Source organism: Idiotropiscis lumnitzeri, chromosome 17 (genome assembly GCF_059441095.1).
Source record: "Idiotropiscis lumnitzeri isolate Australia: NSW breed Sydney's pygmy pipehorse chromosome 17, RoL_Ilum_1.0, whole genome shotgun sequence".
NCBI lineage: Eukaryota > Metazoa > Chordata > Actinopteri > Syngnathiformes > Syngnathidae > Idiotropiscis > Idiotropiscis lumnitzeri.
Window position 1 is genome coordinate 13,943,286 of NC_142407.1, and position 26,097 is coordinate 13,969,382.

Consider the following 26,097-nt stretch of genomic DNA (forward strand, 5'->3'; position numbering starts at 1 on the left):
ATTTGCCTTCCGGATGACGTCAGTAAGGTGACATGGGCGCTCTCTACGCATGATAGCGGCATGACGAATAATTGAGGGGGGCGTTGGGGCGTGCATGCACTTTCAATGCATTCTCAAATTCAACCGTGCATGTTCCTCGGTGCACAACATGCACTCCTCCTCGAGCAGCGGCTCGGCTCGGGCTCCTCCGCAAAGGGCTCTCTCTGCGCAGCAAGTGAGTGACAGAGATGAGGGGTGGGGACGCAGGGTGGGGTCACAAGCAGGGAGAGGCGGAGGAGGAACAGGCAGAGAGAGAGAGCCCAGCCCTTCAATGCACGGCAGCGAACGGCAAGAACTAGAGGCGCAACGCTTGGCTGATTTATTCCATTTTTATTTTTATTTTTTGGGAAGAGGGGGTTGCAAAGACAACGACGCTGCGGACATGAACTGAACAGAAGAGGCACGCACCACCGTGCTGCTATATCCCGAATATCCACAGCACACCGCCCCTTTCCTCCTCCTTGTCCTCTCCCATAAGCCCTCCTTTCTCTCCTTTCCCCACATTACAGCTATACGCACCAAGCCCCCCGCCCCTCCTCTTCTGCCCCCCTGCCCCTCCACGAGATGCATACGGAAAGCCGCCACAAGAAAGTAAGTGCACGTTCTATTTGACACATTGTGACGTTGTCAGTGCGGCGCGGCGCTTTCATAATGTTGACGGGCGGAGTTGCTGGCGAAAACGGGCTTAAGGGGGAAACGGAAGGCGCAATCTGCAGCCTCACAGGACACCATCTTAGTTTTTAAAGGGCCAGCGGCACCGTACCCCCCCCCACCTCCCGCGCATGCGCAACGAAGAAGAGCCAGGTGCACTTCCGGTCGTCATTGCTGTACATCCTTTGCTAATGAAGGTTAGAATGCTACAAAGTCAATTTATTTTTGGCCAAACCAAACTTGCCTCCAATAGAAGTTAGTTTTTTTATTTATGTATTTTTTTGACAGTGAACTGGTCTCGGCACTGTGAATGACTGAACAGTGTATTGGATATCAATATGTGTCTTGTTATTGTTATTGTTATTGAGTCCATAATATTTAAGAAATGTGACCTATTTATTATTTGCTTGTACGTCTCCCGACCAGTCCATTGGTTGTCCTCTGATGGTTAAATATATTTTTTTGATATTTAGTACATTATAATATATTATGTTTCATTAATTCTATTGAATTGCTTCTCCGCTGTTTGGTCGGGCCTGAATTGACGCTTGCCAAGTGTTGTCTTTCCTTGGGCTACAAAACCTTTGAAGTGTTCCTGTCTTGGCTAAGGCAAATGCTGCATTCAGTATTGCTGGCAAATAAGAACAACTTTCGTTTATTTACCAAGTTTGCTCTATACCGACTTTTGTTTTACCGAGTATATGCAGTAACCAAGACGCCCATACTCGCGTGGGCGACCGCCGTTTTTTGTGGGACATCAGATGACAGATGACTTGTATTGCAGGTCTGGAATTTCCCATGTTCATCAAATGCAGCAGTTTGAATCCTGGAAAGCACAGTTTTTGCCAGTGTTTTCCAGGAATTTGTCACAGCATGTTTACGTGTGCGTGTGAGAGAGAGAGAGAGAGAGAGATAATAGGTTTAGTTTTTATTTTGTTTTGACTTTGGTTTATTAATTCAGTTTTAATTACTTTTTAAAGCAAGTTTTTTTTCTTTTACAAAATATTTGTCAAAAATGCTTCATTTTATTTCAGTTCTTACTAGTTTTAGTATTGTTTTTTAATGTATTTGTTGTAAATGCTTGTTTAATTTTCGTCATTTTGTTAATTTTCATTTTTAATGCATGCATGTGTGAGACCCAAAGGTGCACACATTTGTCAATCTTTAACAGAGCTGAACAAAGTTTGATCACACGAGATCATGAGATTGTGTGTGCGTGTGTGTGTGTGTTTCAGTGTCCATCATCCTCACATCACCTGAACACTTTTGTCATCCTGACATCGCGGGTCTGCGGTTGGCCGAAGGGATGACGAGTTTCTGTGTGAAAGCAAACACATAATATCCCGCTTTTGCTGAATGGCTACTGTGTAAAAAGGAGAAAGGGGGACAGAGCTTTTGTCACACCTCTGGTTTTGCAGAATCTCTACTTGAAAGACAATAATAATTTGGATCAAGTCAACCTGGTAAAGTTCCACCTACTAAAGTAGCATCAGCGGTGGGACATCGCCTGAGTGTAAGAGAAATGCCGCAAAGTTGAACAACCCACACTCACCTTTGCCGCATTTCTTGCCTCACACCACATGCTGATGTCCTCTAACGATCTGATTGGCCGTCACAAGGCTTCAACTCAGGAGGGACGTGGCCACTGAACTTACAAAGTAGATGATCATCAGCAGGTCACAGCGGAGATACAGAGCGACTGGAAGAGAGAGCAGGGTGCAGAGAAGAGAAGCGGCAGTGAAACAGGCCAAAATCAGGATCTGTCAGGGTCTTGAAGTTAAATCTGGATTTTGCAACAGAGAGATTAGAACACCTAAAAGTGGACCCCCCCCCCCAAGAATTTACCTGTAAATTGTATTTTAGATTCATCCTCAGATTTCACTTGAGAGCCTAAAATCCTAAAAACTTTTTTGTGGTTGCTTTTCAAAAGCGTGTGTGTTGTCAAAGGGCAAGGAAGGTTCTGGAAACTTCTCGGGCTTCACGCAGAGAGAGTCTGACATGGGAGAAGCTTGTTTCACGCGGTGGCTCAGCATTTTGGTATCAGGTGGCTTGAGCGGCGGACTGGTTAGTTGGCCAGCTGGCTGCCTTCTTTGTGTGCGCGCGTGTGTGCGCGTGTGTCGAGATAAATGAGCGCAAGGTAAGACGACGTGGTGTGAGGAATGGGCCGAGCGCTTCAGGGCCAGCCCGAGGGTCGCCGCTGGCGGGTGGCGGCGCGCCCGGGTCGCCGAGTTTAGACGTTGTCAGCGAGAATTAACGAGCGGCAGGTAGTCGGCGTGGCGTGCAGCAGAAGTGAGGAGCGAAAATGAATGTGCTGCTATAATGTACTATAGTGCTTCTTGTATATTGATCATTATGTTGCACGTTAAAGTATCAATGTGCAGTCATCTACCCCCGCCATCATGGATGGGGGTTACATTCTAGACGACTGATTCCCAACCTTTATTGAGCCAAGCCGTCAATCAAAATATAAATTGCTGGCAACAAGAAAGACACAGATGCATAAATCATTTTCTGACCAATTAAGTGAACTTTCCCACAGCACACTAACACAATTGCGCCCTACTCACGACATTCTACGACAACGATGCAGAGTATCAACCTTCGATAGTGTGCCACAAGAGAATGCGGGCCGATGGAGATTACGTTATTTCCTCCTGATGGTGAAAACTTGCAGAGTGTCGTATCGACGAAAACGTTTATTGAGTCAATAACCTGGGTGAAAAGTTGCCTCATTTCCTCAAGCCATGAGGAAGAAGTTGCTTTCTTCAATAGCTGGTCAGCCTCGCTTGAGCTCTATATATAGACGCACACAGACAACTTTATATGCCCTTAGTCTCCTCTTGGATACTGCCCAAAACAATTCTCCGCACCAACACCCACAAATGCCGGGAAGTAAATTCAAACTGCAGGATGCAAAAAATAAACACCAACATGCTAATGTTAGCTTAGCTTGTTGTGGTGTATACGCTGGACGTTGTATGATACTCTGCCCTCAGTCTCCTCTTGGATCAAATCTAACTTTCTAAAAACAGCTCCTGCCAAGAATTGAATGCAAAATCACAAAAATTAAACACATGCTATTGTTAGCGTCACATGTAGCTGTGCCTTAGCTGTAAATGCTGCAGCGTGGTGCTCTACAATGTCCACATGGCTAAACTATGCCCTTACTATCCAATGGAATTACATTTTTCTCCAGTAAATAAGTAAATCTGACGGCAAATGTAAAAATCCAAATGTTATCTCTGAACGCGGCACAATTATACTCCACAGTCTCCAATTAACTGCACTTTGCCCGCAGTCTCTCGTCAGAACAATTTTGGCTCCATACTACACACCCAGTAAATACTGTACAAATACAAATGGCACAGGTAAATGCTTAAACTATCTTAGCTTGTTGTTTTGGACACTGTGCTATGTTACTCCACAGTCTCTGTTTGGCTGCACTCTGCCCTGATGGCCCTCTAAGCTTGATTTCATTTTCAAACCAATCTCCACATGTTAATAAGTAGAATGACAAAAGTAAATACAAACAGGCTAATGGTAGCTTCGTATGTTGCTACAGTATGGGACTCCACAATCTCGTCTTGGATAAAATGTCCCTCCTTATCTTGTGGGAAGATGCTGCAATGTTGTCCTGTCCGTTGCGTTTCTTATTGTGCCTGATCGCCAATGATGCGTTCAATGGTGCATGCTTTTTTTTCGTAGTTTCCCGCGGTTTGATGAATGTTCTCAACTGTGCGTTGCTTTCAGTTTCTCTTTGCTTACGTCACCTCACGCTGATCGCGGCATCCGCTCCGTGTCCTTGAACGCAACGTGTGAGGAACCTTCTGACCACAGAAGCGCAGAATCTGCTCAAGCGCGTTTGTTTGTGCTCGATAATGCTTTGTCTACTTTGTGCGCGCGCACATGTGTGTGCGTGCGGATAAGAGGGTGTGTAGGGAAGTGGCGGCCAGCTTTGCGTCAGCAGGGTGTGGTGTGATAACAGGCAGGCAGCTTCTCTCGCTTGCCTCACTGCTCACCAGATGGAGGACACACCCGGTGTTTCATTTCACTCTTATATGCACTCTGTGCATGCGTGCGTGTTTGCGTGGACTAGCGTCTGTCGACTCGCTTCGGTCCGGGGTGGTCGTTTTTGTGTGTGAAACTGCGAAAACCACGGTGCAGTGAACGCATCGGTCATAATGGGACACATTTTATCCAAGCGACGACTAAGGGCAGCAAAATGGAGACTGTGGAGCCGAGTGACAGGCTAAAATAACGTTAGCATGACCTATTAAGGAACTAGAAATAGTGACTTCTTTTATGTGTTGTTTTCACCTATTGTCATAATTTTCAAAGAGGAGACTTAGGGTTAAGTACAGTAAAGGAGAGAATATGGAGTATAATACTGCAACCTTCCAGAGCAAGGTATCATTGCCCTCAAACTCCTTTCCGATAAAATTGTTCGCTGTACCAATGGCCTCTGTCTTTTTTTAGGTAAAATTTGTCTGCGTGCAGTTGACCTTAGTTTCCTCTTGGGTAAAATTTATGTCCAAACCATTGCCCTCAGTTTCCTGTTGGATGCAATTTATGTCTGTACTATTGCCCTCAATCTCCTCTTGGATTAGATTTGTCACTGTACCATTATCGTAACTCTTCTCTTGGGTAAGTGTCCCCCCAACTCCCCACCCCTTTGCCCTCAGTCTCCATTTGGATACATGTTATCTTATATAAGGCAAAATATGTGAATGTCATTAATGTTAAGTTTTTTTTTTTTTTTTTTTTTACAAAATAGTTAAAATGTATTTTTTTTTTTTTTATATTGTCTTCTCTGTGGTGCACAGTTGACATTCATTTCATATTTCATTTTTTTTCTTCCCCCTGGTGACTCAAGCCTCACTTACATCCCATAATTTCCCTTTTTCATATCTCAATGCAATCCAGTGTGTCAGAACCACTTTTTCTGAGTGAACTTGACATGAACCCGGAACGTGTGGTCACTGTATTTTTACCCTCTTTACTCACGTTCATTGTGCAAAAAAAAAACAGCAACAAAAAATCTCTTGCAATGTGATGTGATGTGTGTGCATACCTCTTTTTTTTTTTTTTTTTTTCTCTGCTTGGGGGTGCCTTGGGGCAGGTCTCCGCCTCCGAGCAGCTCGTGGGAGCGGGCAGCCGTGTTACGAGCGCATATGTGTGGATCCTGCAGGGGGCAATACCCCACCCCCCACCCAAACACACACACACAGACACACGCACGCACACACGGTGAGGACCAGTGTGGGGGGGTTGCAGTGACAGCGAGTGAGCAGAGCGCTGACCCAGTTAGACTCCGCTGTCCCGCCCTCTCTCTCACGCTGTAAAAGGGGAATGCTTAAGTGGAACTATGCTAATATGCTAATCTGCTAATGATAGTGGCGGCTAATGCTACCTTTAGCCGGCATCTCGCTAGACGTCATGTTGCTGGTATCCAATGTGATATATATTTTTTGGGAGTGGTTGGATATTCCAGTAATTTTAGGGACAAATTGAAGGCATCGTTATAGATTTCTAAGTGATTGTTTTTGTGGTACAGAGGACTGAAAATCTGTGTATAAATTCATATGATGTGGGTAAAAATGTTTAAATAACACATAGGCCTTCCTTATTCTTCTTCTGTGGTTATTGGCGCTTACTGGTTCATTGGCGCTACCAACTGACATTGTCCTACTGCACATAAACCGATGTGAATCGACGGTGTCCGGATGTTGCGAAGCTTGCTGGCACCATCTACTGGTGGGGGTCTGAAGCACCACAAAAAAAAAAAGAATGAAGTCAAGGCGCGATAAAAGGGGGTTCACCTTATTGCCTTAAAGCCATAAGAAAAAAGAAATCGCTTCAAATGATGTGACATGAACCTTACTAAAACAAGGAACGATAAAGTATTTAACAAGCTTGTGGCTGTCAAGGGAAACGCTCTCCAACTTGGTATTGTTTTGACAATGTTCAAGTGCTTCAATCCAGTTTGCCGGACGACGTGATTCTTGAACCTCCTCTGGAGCTGGCAGCCGCGTGGACGCGGTTCACGCTCGGCTGGCCTTTTAGTGGATAAAAATAGCTCGTTAAAAAAGTGCCGGGGACGGAGACGCGTTTGAAGCCCTCTCCAGAAATAGTTAAATGTGATGCTGGGACTAAAAAGGGAAGCAAGAAGAATATTAAACCTTTTTTATATTTTCTTTTGTAGGCGACAGTTCTATCAGCGAGGCGTTCAGGAAATATTTGCAGTTTTAGTCGATATTAAAGCAGCTGCTTGCTTGTTTTATTTTGAATAAAAGTAGTCATGGGATGGGTAAGAAAGAGCCACTTGAGACTGGTTCCTGCTATAAATATTGAAATATGCCCAAAAAAACTTTAGAATTGCTGATATATGCTGCGGTGGCAAAGCACTACTTTTATATTAGACATGGCTACCTCCTAACTAAATGAAGCTCCGAGCCTCACTTCAACACAGTTCCCTGGCACCAAGATTCCATTTACAGTTGGGACTGACTTCTGTTGGCATCTTATTCCACTTGCGTGCGGCATAACAGCAAAATGCTGCTTCACCCGGTGTCCTTTGAAACCTGAGATCCATTAATTGGCCCGAGTCTGCAGACTTTATATTATGAACTAGCATTTCTTGACTGTTTTCAGTGATTTATACAACAGTAGCGGAATTTTAAAACCTCATTGTTTTCAAGTGCTTTATGAATAAAGTTGAGTTGAGTTTTTTTTTTTTATGAATGAGCTGCAGAAGTTTGATGCTGTGGAGCGAGTCCACTCAATCACGGTGACTGGAGATAAAAGTCTGCATGCAAGACGCAAGCCTTCAGTCTGGAAATGTTTTGCAGCTGGTAAAAGGCTGTTGATTCGATGCCATTTCTGAAAGTCAGATCCAAGACTCACAGCCCCCCAAGATTGCGGACTTGGTTTTTAGAGACAGTGACTGTTCACTAACAACTGCTCACTATTTTTTTTTTATGCTATTATTTGTTCAATGGCTCCTCACTCTTTGCTTTTCGTTCTTGGTCGTCTCCTTGGCTAACCAACCCCCACCCTCACTAACCCCCCTCCCACCCTGACTTCCTGTGTGGAGATCACAAGCTGACAGGGTCGCGCCCACCCCACCCTTTTTTTTTTTTTTTCTTCTTTCTAGTTCCTGGAACTCTGCACTCACAGAGTGAGACCCCTCCCCTCACAGTCCAGTGGTCCTCGTACGGTTTCACATGCTAACTGACCCCACCACCCCTCAACCCACGAACACCCCCCCTAATCCCACCCCACCGTGGCCTCCAACCTAACTGCCTCGTCCGAGTGGGATTCGCAGAAGATTCCCACTCTTGCCTTTTCTGGGAGGGCGCGGTTGGAGTCGGGATGACTTCTTAATATTAGCGTGTTTTATTCCCCCCCAATTTTCATCGCTTTTTAAAAAAAAAAAATTTTTAAATCCCGTTTCACTGAATTCTCCGCCCGACGGGGTTGCTCCAGATTAGGTCAAAACAAACCTTGAGGAATTATTGGCTAATCCTTCCTGTGGTTGCGGCCTCTCGGCCACAAGACATTTTTGCAGACGTTTTTTTTTTTTTTTTTTTGCAACTTTTTGGGAATATGATTTCGCCCAACCGAAGACGATTCTCAAGCAAACACGCTGCTTGTGCTGTTGTTTTGCGTTTTATGTCCTGCTTGTAATAAATAATACCAAAGAAACAGAAACTATACCCTTTTCAACATTTTGGGGGTTCTCATTTAAAATGTATGCAATAACAAAAAAAAATATTGTATTGTAGTTGGAACCGATAATGTTTAAAGTTGAAGCTATCTGACATTTTTAAAATCGAGTATTCTCCAGATTATCTCATCGATCGAAAATGCTTTTTTTCTTTTTTGCAAAAAAATAAGTCGCTTTCATTTTTGTGACGTGGGTTCAGCATCCTCATGTTCCGCTGTAGTATCTGTCAATTTCAATGTGTATGGCATTCAAACGTGTGGCTTGGCCCGGTGAGTGATGCGGGAGGCAGCAGGCTGCGTATTACGTCACTCGAGTTTCTGCCATCGGCATCCCGATAAAGTGTTTAGCTTAATGCAACAGCTTTGCAGTAAAGGATATTTGAACACAAATGGTGGCGCAACACGTAGACTGATAATCTAATGATATTCGCGAGTGTATATTTACGCTTTGCGAAAATGGACAACTATTTTATTAAACTCTATGACTACATATTAGCATTAAGGATTCAAAATATATCTACTTAACTATAGTGATTTCTAGCGAACGTACTGAAGTTTACACTTTCTTCTCGTTCGTATGCTTCAAAAGCGCAGTTGCCTAGGCACGCATAGATTTTTGAAAGTCAATTTTTGGATAAGTAAACTGGAGGATGGTTTTTGTTTTAGCTGGTGGCGTAACAACAGCTCTTGTTTTCCCACGCCGCGGGACGTGTTTTTCGCCATGCTTACAGTTTCCCATGCCGGCCCCCTGCTGTGTTTTCCTATTTGGTTTCACGACTTGGGTCTTGGGCTCAGAATCTTGCTGGAGGAGAGGGAAAGGAACATTTATAAGCTTTGTGAGCTTCAGGGACGATAAAGTTGAAATTTTCAGTTTGTTCGAGCTGTTTGCCATAAGGACACAAAAAAAGTTGACTGCTAACCAAAACAGCAGCAACTACGGTCTTGGAATCAAAGCGCTCATATCAGAAATATACATCAATCCAAAGGTGACCTAAATTTAGCTTGCAACACAGGCAATTAAAAGGTCCAATTAAATTAATTATATTCAAAATTAACACTTAAAAAACTTAAAATAATTTCAATTAAATAGTTAAACTCGCAAACGAACATTTTGCAAATCAAAAACAACCTAACTGAACTAGCAATTACACAAAAACATGAACTCTGCTAAATTTTGCATTTTGCAATAGTTAACTAATCGCACATTAATTTCAAAGTTATACGACTTGAATCTTTAGAATGACAATTACAGTTCTGTTTTTTTTTTTTAAATTAAGTTGACTTCACACTCAGTATTGCTCCTAATGTTGTGAGTTCTACTCAGTCGTGACAATAGATTTATTACTACGTTATTACTACGTTATAACCAAGTCTGTTGAAGGGTCATGGAAAGTGGACTATTTGAAGTGCAAGGATGTTTGCGTTGGTCAGCTGAGTGGGGGGGAAGGTGTGGCATGGAGAGAGAGGCCTTTACCTTTGTTTGGAAGCACAGAGGGGGCTCTGTCCCCCTCACAATGGGACGAGAGGGCCATCAGTGTGTGAGCGTACGCGGGGGTGTGTTTGTGTGTGTGTGTGTGTTTGGGTGGAGTGACGCAGCCAGTCACACCCCGTAGCTGATTGGTCGAGGCCACACCTCAGTGTGGAATCCACTCGAGCAGAGTCACATGACAAACACTCTTCAACTGGTGAGCGTGCAGAGGCCCAGACTTTTTTTTTTTTTTTTTTTTTAAATGAAGGGGAAAAACAAACTGTGCCATGACACTTTGTCGGCATGTCAATCATGCATGGGCCCACAAAAAAAAAATCTCAAGAAACTATGCCTGAAAAGACGTAGGACGTTTTTGGAGTCAAGACGTCACTAAGCATGCAACAAGAGAGAACATGAGAAGTTAATGCTAATTGCTACTCTAAAATGCCGAGTCAAGAAAGACCAGAATAAGTGCTTGGGTGTACAGAACACTTGCCACAGAAATCCGGCTAGAATCGCGTTTGAAAATTAGCGAACATTTTAAAAACCTTGAAAAAGGACTGCCTCCCTCACACAGCGTCGTAATAGCTCTCAAAGTTTTGATGCCATGATGTAATTTTAGGTGACGGATGTTCCTGTTCAAAGTAAACATTGCGCTAAAGCTTCACTTAAAGAAAATCGTGAATTTAATATCGGTCCGAAAAATGGCAATAGCATTCTTTTTTTTTAAAAGTAAAATTCAGCCCCCGAACCTGGCTCCACTTGGCAACATGAAATTCCGGTTAAAATGTCTAGCATGAGTAGACCCACAAAAAAAAAAATAAGACGAAGACAAACACCCTGCAGAGATTTGGTTGAATTGCTTCTAAATTTGAAACTGACGCGTGCCACTCACTTGCGAAGGGTTTGAATTTCCGTTCGTGTGGGGGCGGAGCATGTTTAGCGAAGTTTGACTTCCGGAATTTTTACGACACAAAGCAGCATTTAGACGAGTCGCACCTCTCCATTACAACGCAGCTCGCATTTCAGCACGTCAATAATTTAACAGACGCAGACTTGTTTTACTTCCAGCGCTGTGTGACTCTAGTTAGTATTTAATGCGCGTTTACTTTCGGGCCGATGCACTTTATGAGCCTTTTATTCCATTGCTCCCGTATATACGTGTAGCAGTTGCGTTCTTTTCACCGCTTTTTGTTTGTCAAATTGAATTCAATATTAAATTTGTGTATTTAACCATCACAACACCAAATGGATGGAAGGTTTTGTCGCAAAACAAAGCAAATCTGTTAATACGCAAATACAAAATGAATTCAAATGACGAATTTAACCAACTTCAATTGTAGCGACATTTCAAAAGAATAAAGGAGCATGAATTTTTCCCAGATTTTGCTTTGATTTGGGTTTGTGAGGTAGGAGAGGTTTAAAAAAAAAAAAAAAAAAGTCCCACCTTACAGCCAGACCTTTGCGTGGCTACTGTAGAGTGCCTCGTTGTTGGCCTTGAGTGCAGCCACGTTACCGAGAGAGCCAATCGGAGAAGCGCTTCCCTGAGTAACAGAAGAAATGCAAGGGTTGGTGAGACGTGGACTAAAAATCACGTCAAAAATAAAATAACGCACCAGCTCGGCATTTTCAATTTTAGCAAATGCCGTCACGTTGCACGTGTTAATGTCCAAACTCTGATTGCATAATAATGGATAATGATAATATTATACATAATAATTGGAACACTTAGGCCTAATACGTTCCTCCAGTATTGCTCGTCGGGTTATGAACTGTACTCTACTTAAAGTCCTGTGACAACTTGTTTGAGTTATCGCTACATTTCTTGTGGCGCAATTTGTAAATATGTTGACGGATCACGGAACACAAACTATTTCAAGAATAATGATATTTAACGTGTTGGCATGGAGAGAGGCCTTTACCGTTGTTTAAAAGCACTTTGGCCAACTGCGCTTGATGAACACTTGGGCCTACTATGTCATTTCACGTGGGTGATGTATTTTTTTGGGGTGGGGGAATTTGAGGTGACACTTGCTGTTGCGCTACTTTTGAATGGTCCAGTATTTTTTTGGTCAACATTAGAGGAAGTTCTTTGAGGAAATGGTTTGTTTATCAGGAGTTGAGATTTATCTAAATGTGTGGACAGAAAAGGCCGTGCCACACCTCATTGTGTGCTCGAGTGCGCACGCTTCCAGAAAAGGGTGTGTCCGCCTGCCTGGCTGAAAGGGAGGGAGGGGCGACTCCTCCCTGCTCCCCCCCTCCCACCCTTACTCTCGTTCTTTGGCTTGTTATTCCTCGCAGGCTCCTCATTCCCTCAGTGGAAGCCTCCACATTTGGCCTCCTTTTTCTCCCCACTTTCCTTTAAAAAAAAAAACCAACAAAACAAACAAAAAAACTTTCTCTCCCTTCATCAAAGTGAGGTAAATGTTCCTTTCCCAGCTCAACCTCAACTTTTCGACCTTGCATTCTGACCATGACCCCTTCTTCTTCTTTCAGAGGAGGAGCGGTGGCCAAAAGAAGAAGAAGAAGCCGTCAGTCGCCGCCCTGACGCAGGAGGCCACGCCGCCGTCGCCGGCCAAGGAGGAAGAAGAGGAGGAAGAGGAGGCGTCAGACATGCCCTCAGTCCAGATCAAAGCTGAGCCAGAGGAGATGGAGTGCACGGTGAGGAGGAGGAGGGAGGAGGGAGGAGGGTGTGGCCAGGTGGTCCATCTGACTGTTAGCATAGAGTGGCTAGCGTTGAGCAATTAGCATGTAGCGGTTAGCATCAACGGAGTTAGCAGTCTGAAGAATTTGTCTTAAAACCCATTTTGGGTCCTTTGCTTTCAACTAAGCATGAGACACAGTTTTATTTGTTTTTTAATATTGTTTTTACTTTATTTTAACAGTTTTGTGTTTAACATATTTTTATTTGTGTACAGCACTTTGTGATTGTTTGACAAAAAAAAAAAAAGTTATTTCCATTTTTTTGCCATTTTTAAAAAATTTTTTTTTCTTTCCGAACATCCTTTTTAAAACACATTAAATAACAGGAAATCCAACTGCTTTCCCTGACTTTGCATTTCAAAACGAGTAAAATTGTCGTGTACGAGAATAATAAACCCGAAGTAGCGTGGCCCACGGCAAAAGTGATCTTGACACCCCCAATCGAGTGGGTCGCAACGAGCAGATAAGTTGTAGCAGTTAGCATTTTGTGGGTAGCATCGAGCGGACAGCCTCTTATGGTTAGGATATTGCAGGTGGTGTCTAGTGGTTGGCATCTAGCGGTTAGCATCCAACGGTTAATATCCCGCGGTAGCATCAAGCCGATGAAATGAAGTGGCTCGGATCATAGTGAGCGTCTTGCAGTTGCTCTCAAACAGTTAGCATCTAGCGGATGGAGTCAAGGCGACGGAATCTATCGAATAGGATGGAGCAGTTGGCATCAAGTAGTTACTCGCAGATCGAATCAAGCGGTTATCATCTAGTGGATCGTATCAAGCCATTAGCATCTTGCAGATTTTTTGTTGTTGTTGTTGCTATTTATGAAACGCACCGACACAAAGTCGACCTGGCAATTTTCTGCCATAGCTGCGGTAGCCCCTTTTTACGTTTTCCTGCCGTTTTTTTTTTTTTAATGTATAAAAGGAACCGACTTGAAATGAAGAGATGGAGCAAAGGCAGCAATTTTCTGCCGTCAAAGGTAGTATTAGAGACATAGCAAAGCCTGAATGGCGCTTGTAGCGACTTTCACGCTGCCATCTTTTCACAATGTTGCTCCGCCGTATAAACGGCAGCGATACGGAAAGAGGGGACAGTGATACGGAACAGTGTGGGAAAGTTTCGCACCAGATACTCACTCCTCCCGTCACTTTTTGGTCAAAAATAATCTGGGATGAAAAGGTAAAAGTTCATCTTCTGGAAAATGTAATGACACTTGTGGTACGTTTTGCCCCAAAGAAAGACACGGCTTTGTTCCAGGGAGCCTCGGAACATTGCAATTTCAATCCGAGGAGTTCCTCAAGGCTAGTCACTCTGACCCCTTTCATTTCCACTCACAATCACATGACGCTGTCAAGGCTCAGTCGGTCAGCGAACGCATCATCTGATGAGTAACAGTGGGAACGTTTGTTTTTAAGAGGGAGTTCAAATGGAACGTGTGTGTGTGTGTGTGTGTGTGTGCCAGCAGGGTAAGGGGCCATTGGTGGTGGGGGTTGGGCGGCGTAGAAATGCGTTATAGGGTAGAGCAGAAGGGAGTGGAGTTTCCTAGCCAAAGATAAAAGGATTAGTAGATTCTCTTGTCTTCATGCTACTTAAACGTCTCACATGCATCACTTTGCATTTGGATTAAGAACAAAAAAAAAAAAACACAACTTTACAGATGATAGGCGTTTTCGTTTTAATGCTTGAGCCTAAATGGTGAAAAGTGTCAAAACATACATGTTAGATGTTAGCTTAGCATGATACTCCCTAGTTTCCACTTTGCTGCTGCCCTCAGTCTCCGCTCAAGTGAAATATGTGGTTGTAACATTTGAGCCTATGTGGCAAGAAATGATAGGTCGCCAATTGAAAAACCCAACCGACGGTTGTTGACTGGGAACTGTTCGTGGCCTAATGGCACGTCTCACCTCGCGCGGGGGTCGTTCCCTTGTTTGGTCGTTATTGCTGCAGTACTACACTCCGCAGTCTCCACTTGCTGCTGCCCTCAATCTCTACTTGAATACCACTGTCAATAGAAAGATTGGAGATTTCCTGGTATACAATTTCACTCATTACGGCATTGTTGCTATGAACCTTGGCAGATGTCTGACCTCGACTGAGTGACATCCCCAGTCTGTACTTTTACCCATTTTCCAACTGCCCTTAGTCTCCCCTTGGATAGAGTCTTGTTTACATGACTGTGTATTTCTCACGACAAAGTGCTCCTTTACCGAATAAACGTGGCACTAATTGTGTATGAACCCAAAATGATGAGCCTCACATCCAAGGGCCCACAAAGCGTTTGCCTCATTAAAGCAAACGTCGGGTTCAGAGTTCACCGCGCGGACCTTGCCGTCAATGCGGCCGGGCTCTTACTTCCTCCTCCGCCTTCATTCTTCTTCTAAAAACTCCTCGCCCTTAATAGGATGTGTCGAGGGGAGCGGCCGGACTGCGCTTCCGCTCGGCGTCGTCGTAGCAACTGCGGCGGCGACGGCGGGAGTTGCCGAAAAAGACTCCCAGACCCTCCCCCGTTCCCACCGCCACCTTTTTCCACTTCAGCCAATGGATCGTACAGACAGGCACGCGCACACAAACACACACAAACACGCACACGCACACACACACATACTGAATAGCTACCAGCATAGCAAACTGAATAGCCCCGTAATCTCTCTCTCTGGCATACACACTCGCACAAACAAGGCCTTGTGCGTGTGTGTGTGTGTGTGTGCGCACATAAACAAGTCGGTTGTCCTCCAGCAAACAAGAGCAGTCATGCACGACGTCGAAAACGCGCACACACACACACACATGCATATACACCCCCTCACACGTGTTTGTGTCATGAGAGGTTAGCAGCCTCACACTTGAGCCAGGAGGCTTTCTTGCGTGCTTGCGCGTGCGCGTGCGACAAATTAGCGAAAGGACACAACAGGCACAATTTTGGGGGGTGGGTGGGTAGGTGAGGGGAAAGGCGCGGTAGAAAATGCGGCTACGCCTAAACTGGTGCGGGCTGATGATGTCATCACTCACATATGGTGCGTTCGGGACCAACGGGAGCTTTCAGATCTTTACAATATAGTTTTTTTGTCATTACCTATAAAATTAATTGTTAAAAAAATGGGAGGAGTGATGAGTTAGCTTTGAAACGCCTCACTCGCTAACAAGTCCAGACATGTCACCAGTGGGGTCACAGAGTTTAAGCTGAAGTCCATCACTTTTAGCAGAACAAACCATGTGGCAGTAAATCAACATTACAATAATAACAATATTACATAAATTGTTAGAATTGCTCTTTCAGCAATGCAGCAGTGACCATGAGGTGTTACTCACGTAACCTGTTGTCAGAAAAAAAAAAAAACTGCATTTTTGTAGGATGCGGCACTAAAGTTTCTTAAATCGTGAAAACGTTACAAAAATTGTGAGATTTGTTGTTGCAGCAAAGCGACAAAAAAAAACATGAGGTGTCCGCCGTTTGTCGTTTTCAACTGTCGACAACAACGAATGAACAGTCTTTTAGGCAGAAATGTAGTAGGATTTTGCATGAAAATTGCAACGCAAATTGTAAAAACGCAACCAGAAAAAAATTATTGACTGCATGATTTGAGCCTGAAGGTCTTCTTCCCGAGGCGTCGTCTTTGACTGAGTCGTCGCTAAGCAGCCGTCGCATCAACAGCACTAACGCTGGATTAGGTAACGTCAGGGTGCGGCTAGCGGGCTACGCTAACAGGTGGGCGAGGCAGGCGGCAGCGGGTGGGCGTACGCCAGGGAGGGGCGGCCCGATGGCATCTTTTGTGGTTTCTATCCAAGCCAGCTGTTGTTTTTGCTCACACTTTCTTTTTTTTTTCCTCTTCTGATATCCGAGCGTAACGGTCGCGCCGCTCGGCTGCACAACACGTTGATGAAAATGAACAGCCACGCAGTGTTTTTTCCCTCCTCAACTGTTGGCCTATTGATTGGCGCCCGGAGCGATAAAAAAACGGCAAAGCGGCAAAGATGACAGGACGTGAAAGCTAATGAGTCTGTCCATTGTGAACGCTTTGGTAAATTAAGAGTAGTAATAATCGAAAATTGTAAACCTTGCAGTTGAAGTAAAAATAAAATACTTGAAAATTTTATGTAAATGCCTGCAAAATAAATTACCAAGTATAATATTAATTAAAACAATTGTCCAAAAAATATTATGCCCAAAAAATTATTTTACATAATAAAAAAATACAACAATCACGCTTACAATTAAAGTAAATGTCACAATTAAAAATAACTATAAAATAAATACATGAATAAATAAATTAAACTTATGATTAAAAATAAATCATTTTAAATACTGGCGCAGTAAAAAAAATAAAAAAATTCAAATAAGACTCTTAATAATAATGATGATTATAATGATCATAATAAGTAATGATGATCACGTGTCATAAACATGATACGCAAATACGATAATTTAAATCTGTAAGACAAGGTTTATTGAAATATTTCTGGATTGTAATAAAATTGTTAAATTTTTCCTGTTAATAGAAACCGTACTTTGGGGTGAAAAACAAATATAAATGAATAAATAAAGCACTGTTATAAATTAGAGTGTAAACTGTTTAATTATATGTATTAAATGTAAAAATAAATAAATAAATAAATCCTTGAATAAAATATGTCTATCTGTACTATGCGGCTTGGGCAATCAGACGAAATCGGGCGACTCAAAGCGACAGGCATCTTGTCTTTGCACCCATGTAAAAAAAAAAACTAAAAAAAAACAAAAAACCGATCAATTCCTAATTTTCTTTCGTGGCCGGCAAGAAGGAATTGCGAGGCAAAGACATGGTTGACCCATTTTCTGAAACGCGTGACACAAAATGGCGGCAAAGCAAAACCGACATGGGCGGGAAGGGTGTGGTTGGCGCAGGCGAGCGGGAGGCGAAGGGAGGGAGTGAGAAAGGTGAGCGAGGACGGACGAGGGTGTTGCCGGGGAAGGGAAAGGAGTGCCACAACATGGAGGCGGCTGATAGCTCCCCAGTTTCCATGGCGACGCGAGGCCCTTTTTTTTCTTTTTTTTTTCCCGCCCACTCTTCCCCCTTCGTCTCCTCTCACTGCCTCACCTCTTTCCTCTTCAATCGACATCCTCAACTTATGAAAAGGAGGGGACTTGATTTATTATTTGTGCCCGGCCTTCCGGTTGGTCCCGCGTCACCCGATCTAAAAGGGCCAAAATAGAGGCCTAGCGCTGGCCCTCAACCAGAGCCAAGGCACGCTCAACTGAACTGGAGTGGGGCCAGCTTCTTCTTCTTCTTTTGCTTCTTTTTCTCATCTACTTCCCCCCTCGGCCTGCTTTCTGGTTGCATCCCACACAGCGGGCCATTGTTTCCCCATGCGGGAAAAGCAGGCCTCGACGCCCGGGAAAAGTCTTAGTTAACATTCAGATCCCTGCATATGTTAAAAGCGACGACGTGTCGTTTCGAGTAGAGTGTCTGTTCCATGACAACGAGAAGGAAGTCTTATTCTTAGTCTTATTATAATAATGTAATATTTACCAACAAAACAAGGTGCAATTATGATATTTTTTTATTTCTCATAAAATGTTGAAATGTTAAGAGAATAACAAAATATTAATACAAATGTGTTGTAATACAAAACTATGTTTATGTTAGGACAAAGTGTAATTTTGTTTTTTAAATTGGTAACATTACTGAAGTCATTTTATTTACAGGAAATCTGCCGAATATTATGATATACACACACATACTTTGTAATAATTATTTTCCAAGAGGGAAAAAAGTTGGGATATTAAAAGAATAAAGTTTAATTTATTGCAGGAAAAAAAATTGTACGATATGTCGTTTCAGGCAAAAAGTCAGACTCTTACGAAAAAGAAATAAAACACTCGCGCTTGGCACTTGACCCTTTTTTCACGATCAGTCCCCCGCCCTCCTGCTGCGATCAGGGTACGGTTCCGGCCTCGACCCTCCAGCCTTATTCATAAAAATTGTCAGCCCCCGGCCTTTGTTAATTAAACCCTTTCTTTGAAATTCGTCCAATATTCGAAAATCCAATAAAGTATTAATTTTTCAAACATAAAGCCCTATTTTCCAGAACGATTAAGAATTAGTTGTACGTTTTTTTTGTCCATCAGGCCGACGTCGGTGACGAACGTTCGCACCAAACCAACCCCGACATGAAGACGACGGACGCCTGGAGCTGCAAGGCCGAGCCGTCCTCGCCGAGCCCGTGCCCGGCCGAGGACCAGACGGAACCGGTGGACCTGTCCCTCCACAAGCCTCGCTCGTCCTCACTACCCCCCGCGGCCGTCAACGTGGCCGTCAACCCCGCGCCAGGAAGCGTCCTTGCGCAGCCTGGGCTCACGGCCACGCCCGTCACCTCCAACATACAGTCCATCGGCTCTATGGTGAATAACACCGACCAGACACACGTCAACGCGCTTGCATGCCCGCGAGAATACATGGGTGACATACTTGCTTACCCCCCCCCCACCCACCAGGTTCTATCGCCAGGCTCGATTTTGGCCACGCAGGGCGCGGGCGGCCAACAGATCTTACACGTCATCCACACGATCCCATCGGTCAGCATGCCCAGCAAGGTGGGCCAGTTGCAGACCATCCCCGTAGTGGTGCAGTCCTTACCTGTGGTCTACACCGCCGTGCCCGCGGACGGCGTCGCCGCCACCGCCGCCATCACCGTGCCGCTCATCGGCAGCGACGGACGGTCGGAAGGTTCAGGTAAGAAACGCCGATGCTTGGCTCCTTCGTTTGCGGTCGGCACGCCGTTAGCCGCAACGTCCGTCCGTCCGTCTGCCAAAGACAAAGAGCACTTGTTTGACAAGCGGCCTCTCATTGATGTCGAATAACTTGACTGTTCTGTCATTTTTCTACGTTTGAGCTGAGCTTGCTGTCGCGTTAATGAGTAGCTCGTCTCAAGGTCTTTGACAAACTTTGGAGTCACTGCTTGAAGGCAGCAAAAAAGAAATCAAAGCTTTCAATGAGGTACCATTTCATTTAGTTAGCTTAGCATAGCTACGGTTGTTAGCCAATCGCTGTCTCGTGCTCCATTAAATACTGCAGATATTATATTCATATTTATTTAGACAAATAACTTGTGAGAGCGTGAAGGAGGGAAGACGTTACTTTTTTTTTTTCAATGGGCGATGTCAGAGTGGAAGTGGGCGAATTATTGTCTCAGAGAGACACTTCTTTTTGCTCTGTGCGTGCGTGCGTGCGCACGAGCGCCACATTGCGTGCGTCACACTTTTAGAGTGCCACACCCTTGATCCTTCCCTCGCCTCCGTGCAGGCTGGACGTTGTTTATCCTGCAGGGTGTAACGCTTCCACGCAACTGTTAACCCCTTCCATTTGAAGTCCACAGTATTCTTCACCTCCTCATAATTTAATTCCTAACAGTCCTACGTACAACAAATTCATGTAGCGTAAGGTAACATAGCATGAAGGACAAATGTCGCGCAACATGAACGCAGCGTATTACAAAAATCGACATAGTTAAATTTTTTTGGAGCAATGTTACATATTAAAGTTATTACATATTTTGCGTAGCATAGCCATAATGTCGCGTGACTTAAAGGGAGCATAACAGAAACATAGCACAGGATCGTGTTATGGGAACGTAGCCGAATATCAACATATGAAGCGGGAACATAGCATAGCTTAAACCTAATCGGGGAACCAAAAAAATGTGAATATTTCTTATTCTGGCTTGTTTTCCTCAGTCCGTATTAAGCCCGGCTCGACGTCTCCGGTGGAATATCACAGCGACAGCGACGCTGAGAGTGGAACCGAGTCTGGATCGGCGTCACTCAGCGCCCAGAGCCTTGACGCAGGGTGAGCACATAACTGCATTTGTTATCTTTAGCACTGCACGCATGAAAATGTATTTAAAATGTTTGGTTCGGTTTCAGTGTGCGTGCGTGTGCGTGTATAAGGCGTCAGAGCGTCTTCTTCACACCTATTTGGGCGAGGCTTTGCAACGTTAACGGAAAGTTAGGGTGGGGACCTTGGAGGTTAGCTGTAATCTTGTGTGAGTGTGTGTGTTAGTGCGCATACACACACACACACACGCGTGCCACACCTTGTTTTCCAAGTTGCCTGTCAGTGTCCTTCCTTTATTGGGTCCATTGAAGAGTGAAACAAAAAAAAACAATCCTATATAATGTAAAAAGATAGAACGCTGTATAATGTCAATATTACCAATAAAATAATCGATTACGGTAAGTAATTAACTGACAATATAGGCCTCTTCATTTAAAACACGAGCTGTCGTCATAAACACAAATAATGCGCAAACTCCCCTCAAGATAAACAAATTGGTAGAAAAAAAACATGACAGGATTCAATAAAAAGTAAAAATAAATAGTAATAAAAAAATCTTTTTAAAAAAGTACAAAAATATTCTATATAATTAAAACTAATATGTAAACAATAATACAAAATGAAAACAAGCCGAACAAACCCCCCAAAAACTCACTTGCTATAAAGACATGAGCTCTAAATTGATCCCCCAAAAATATACAAAACCAACCAACCAAAACACTTAAGTAGCTATTTGGCTCCCCCTGGTGGCCTTCCAGACTCACTGTCCAACATTGCTCCCATTAGTTTGTACAATATGAAATACAGTCATTCATTCCACTGATGTTGTGCTATGTCGGCCCTCAGGTCGGTGTTGGACTTGGAGCCGACGGACCCCGACTCCCCGGACGTCAAGAGGCGGCGGATCCACATGTGCGACTACGAAGGCTGCAAAAAAGTTTACACCAAAAGCTCGCACCTCAAAGCTCACCGACGGATACACACAGGTCAACGCGACTTCTGAATCCAAGTTCTTTTTTTTTAAACTGCTATTTAAGCGGTGTACTCCCTGGTACGAGTGCGCGCCCACTAACATTGTGCTCTCCATGCCCCTGTACAGGCGAGAAGCCGTACCATTGCACCTGGGAGGGCTGCACCTGGCGTTTCGCCCGCTCTGACGAGCTGACTCGGCACTTCCGCAAGCACACTGGCATCAAGCCTTTCCGCTGTACCGAGTGCGACCGCTCCTTCTCGCGCTCCGACCACCTGTCCCTGCATCGCCGCCGCCATGTCATGATGTGAACTCTTTTGGTTTCCCGCCGCCAACAAAACAAACTTTGCTACTACAGCTTAATGACTCATCTTCAGCAGGAGTGCCAGGCATTAATGGAGGTTGGGGATTTTTTTTTTTTCACTCATCCGTCCATTCTTGCATCCAGACATTTTTTTTCCCCAAGCGTGACATCAGGATTTCTCCTCCGCAGCTGTATGGGGCGTGCCGCGTGGCGTTTAATTTGAAAGACTTGTGGACATTTCTCTAGGATGATTTTTATCCTTACATTCTTTTGTGGTAGGAATGCACAATCGTTTAAAATGCAATTGTCAAGCTGTCTCGCTGCAGCGCACGTGGTCTAAAAGGTCTTTCCTTCTTGGGGCGCGGAATTTCATTTTTTACGATCTCAAAGTAGACGCCCGGACAAGCTCATGGAATTCACCCCATCTTTTTCACAGCACAACTGGCCAACTTTTTTAAAGCATTCGTCAAGCTGTCTCACTGCAACACAGACGGAATTTTTTTTTTTTTTTTTTTTTTTTCAGCCTGGGGCGCAGCATTGAATTTTTGATCGTAAAACGAGATGGCCGGACATCCTGATTTCTCCATTTTAGTTTTTTTTTTAATTATTATTCTTGGGGTGCTGTGTTTAAATTTTACAGTCTAAAAGTAGATTCCTGGACAAGCAAATTTGTTACAAATTTCAATAATCGGACAATCTAACCCTCTCCAATGCGTTTGTCAAGCTGTCTTGTTGCGGCACAGAAGACGTTCGACAGTAATATTAATCTCGGGATGTGGTGTTTAATTTTTAGATCTAAAAGGTTGACACCCAAGCAAGCACATTTCTCAATTTTCATTTTCATAATTTAGAGTGTAAAATTCAATGTCCTGAGAATCACATTTCTTTTTTTTTTTTTGTTTTATTGCAGCTTTTGCAATCGGACTTCTTAACCACATGAATGCATTTGTCAAGCTGTCTCACTGCAGCACAAGCCAATTTTTAATTCTGGGGCGTGGCGTTTAATTTTTACGATCAAAAATAGTCTTTCAGACAACATTTCTCATGGGTTTCATTACATTTTCCAGTCATCACAACTCCAACCCTGTGAGTGCATTTGCTGCAGTTGAGGCAATTTCTAACATGCATTTATCCTCGGGGTCCGAGGTTTTAATTTTGCCATCTTAAAGTCATCCGGACACCCCTCGTATCAATTCGGGCATGCTGTGAGAACTGTGAACTTTAAAAAAAATTTCACGTCACCTTTTTATTTTTTACATATCCTCCTCCCGCACATATTCTAATTATCATAAAAAAAATACAGTATTTGCGTGTTGTTGTTCAGTTTTGTCATTTTCCATCCCTTGTGACAGAATCGTCTCTCTTTTCGTCGTTTTGAACTATTTCCGAACGTTGGTCGTCTTTTAAACGCTGTGAAGAAGTGAAAATTCTTTCGCAGGGAGCTTTTTCCAAGCTTTGCGAAGTGGTAGCGCATGTTTTTTTGTGTGTGTTTGTACATGTTTATGTTTTGCGACAAACACATCATCGTAATTTTGATTGCTCTTTTTTCTACTTAACGAGCGCGTGTTCCGGGCACTTGGACTTCCTGCCCATTGAGCCTTACGAACCGAAGTTGACCGATTATCGAATAAAACATCTTCAATGATTTTATCTATTGCGAGATTTTGAGTCGCGTTCAATCAAGGGGGTCGGGATGCTGCCTTTGAGAAATTTGGGATTTCGCACTTTTCCTCGTTTAAACACGTTTCTTGTCTCGGTTTTCTCAAATGCAGCATAAAACGTCCTTGGAGATGCTCTTGATTGTGGCGATATTTTTTGCTAGACGAAAATAGCTTGGACTGCATTTTAGAAAACTGGGAAATTTCCAATCTGCCATGCGGAAAATTGTGAAATTTCCCGCTTTGATTGAACGCAGCTTCAGCAAATGAAACACCTCTGATGAAAACAGACTTTTCGTACAGCAGACTTTCCTCTTAAAAAAAAAAAAATCTATTTTTGTTTCAGTAGCGACCTTCACATCAGTTGTGTGAAACACGAGAGCAAAAACATTACGTGAATTTCCGGTAGACTGAGGTGAAAAGAACTACGTACTGTTCGTCTCGACGCAAAAAACATCCAAACCGAATCTTGTTTGGAGGGATTGATTTTTGTTTGCTCGTTTTCCTCCCTTTTTGCTTGGTCTGACTACAAGAAAATGGAAAAAGCACACATTTCTAGAAGAGTTTATGCATTCTTTTGTAAACATTAAGGATAATGACAAAAGAATAAGAGTTAGAAAAAAGAGAATCCATGTACATAAATGTATATAATCAAAAAGTAAACGTAACGGGTGAAGTTCTATTTTTAACACTGACTAGATAATGTGAACCGCCTCCCTCCCTCTTCTTCTACTTTGTTGGTTTTCTTCTTTTGACACCTGGTCTTTTTTGTAGTTTCTTACAAATGGTGATAACAATAATAATAATAATAATAATAATAATGCTTTTGGTCCCACTTGTGTTGTGCATACTTGTGTTGCATGGAGAGTCAGCCTCTTGTTTTCCGATAGTGACGTTGGTGAGCATGTCGCTGTGTGTGTGTGTGCGTGTGTGTGTGTGTGTGTGTTTGTGTGTACGACACGTCTGACTTTTTTTAGGGATATAACTGTGTTAATTATAAAAAATAAAAACGTTTGATATGATCCAGTCCGCACAAAACCTTTAAGAACAGAAAAAAAGTTGCGTGATGGTACCGATAATTGTTATAGCGAGAACAAGCTAGTGGTTAGCACTTTGACAATATTGAGTACCAATTTGTCTTTTTTTGTTTTGTATTACACATTTTTAACGATTGACTATGTTAGTGCTCTCATTATTTTTTTTTTTTTTTCTGAGTCATAGATAAACATTTCCACAAAACACTTTTTTTAGGAGATTTTTGAAACCCCCAAATCCAACCCAATGCTACATACTAGCATGTTAGCGTCCAGCCACGAATTTACCTGTCAGTCGTTTTTATTTCTCAGTTTTGAGTTATAGCGACGACAAACATTCAGCCTTTTGACTTTTTGGGTTATGCGTGTAATGTGAATTTGACCACATTTTCAGGTATTTAAGGGCACAAACACACCTGTGAAAGATTCCTACATGGTAACATGTTAGTTTTTTGCCATACTTAGGCTACAAGGCAAAGTAATAATTTTTTTTTTTTTCACAATTCATTGTGTTGCGTTCAAGTAACGCTACACGTGTTTCAATAAAGCCACCCAAGCTTTTAGGATTTTAACAATTTCACGTACCTGTGTTGCATCGATTCTCCGACGCATTTAACAGGAAACAAAATATATTACAACTGTTTGGACGAATTAGCACAGGTGCGAAGCATTAACATGGTAGCATCAAGCAACAGGTGAAAAAACGATTAATTGTGTTGCGTTCAAATGACAAAAGTGTAAAACTAACAGCTAGCAGGTGGCATTAAACACACAACACAATTTATACAAATCCCAAAAATAAACTTATCTTTTAAAATATTGACTTTTTGTTACCTGCAAACATGTATGCATCGTAATTTTTATTATTTTGAATTTTAGTGACAAAAAGCTGACAATTTGGGGTATTGATTTTGTACCTTTTTTTTTTAATAACATTACGGGATAATTGGCAATACATGCTAACTTTATAGCAACCGGGCTTGCGTGTTGCTGTCAGTTATTAACATCATGATGCTAGCAAGAAACCCCAAAATAGAAGCTCGTTGAGTTTAGCTATTGATGCTAACATAGCTTCGCAGAAACTATTTTGAATAATCGTATATGGAATGTGTACATAGCGTCCAAATCTCATTGGATCATTAAGGTAGCATTTTCTTTTATCCATCCCTCCATTAGCTGAAGCTAATGCAGTTTTTCTTTTTTTTATTTATTTTTCGCAAGTATGTTTAGATGGTCTAACTTATTCTATATTTTTGACAAAAATATTATAAACAGAAAAAGTTTAACTCACCCTTTCGGGTCCCGACTGCATATGAGTGCCTCCTACTCGCCACCAATTGTCACTTTTATTTATGAATTTATTTCCGCCCTTTCCCCTGTCCCTCCCTGTTGAATGCAGTAACGTTTTTCGGGCCATTACTCTTTATTTCCTCAGTGCAATGCAGTTATGATGGTTATAATATAATAATATTTTCTTTTTTATTTGTGTACAGAACAAAAAGGTGTAAAGATGTACGAGGACAGGAAAAAAAGAAACGTGAGCTTTTTGATACTGTGACTCTATTCTGGTGTTTAAAAGGCCTTTGTTTTCCTTTTCTGTATACTTGTGATGATTACGCCTCATCCTCCCTTCTTCTTCTTTTATAGAATAAACTTGTTTTTGGTGCAATTTACTTTTTGTTTCGTGTCCATGTTTTAGTGTGTTTTTAACGATGCTGAGAAAAAAAAATGAACTGA

General features: G+C 42.9%; 1 protein-coding gene across 1 annotated transcript; it reads left to right on the forward strand.

Annotated features, from left to right (window-relative positions):
* Window positions 1-8: 8 nt before the first annotated feature.
* On the forward strand, window positions 9-26,033 carry klf8 (Kruppel like factor 8). The gene is made up of 7 exons (XM_088278824.1): window positions 9-630; window positions 12,380-12,544; window positions 18,690-18,962; window positions 19,056-19,293; window positions 20,295-20,406; window positions 21,241-21,380; window positions 21,494-26,033. Exons 1-7 carry the CDS (start codon window positions 604-606, stop codon window positions 21,673-21,675), a joined length of 1,137 nt encoding a protein of 378 aa, XP_088134950.1. The 5' UTR covers window positions 9-603; the 3' UTR covers window positions 21,676-26,033.
* Window positions 26,034-26,097: the final 64 nt, after the last annotated feature.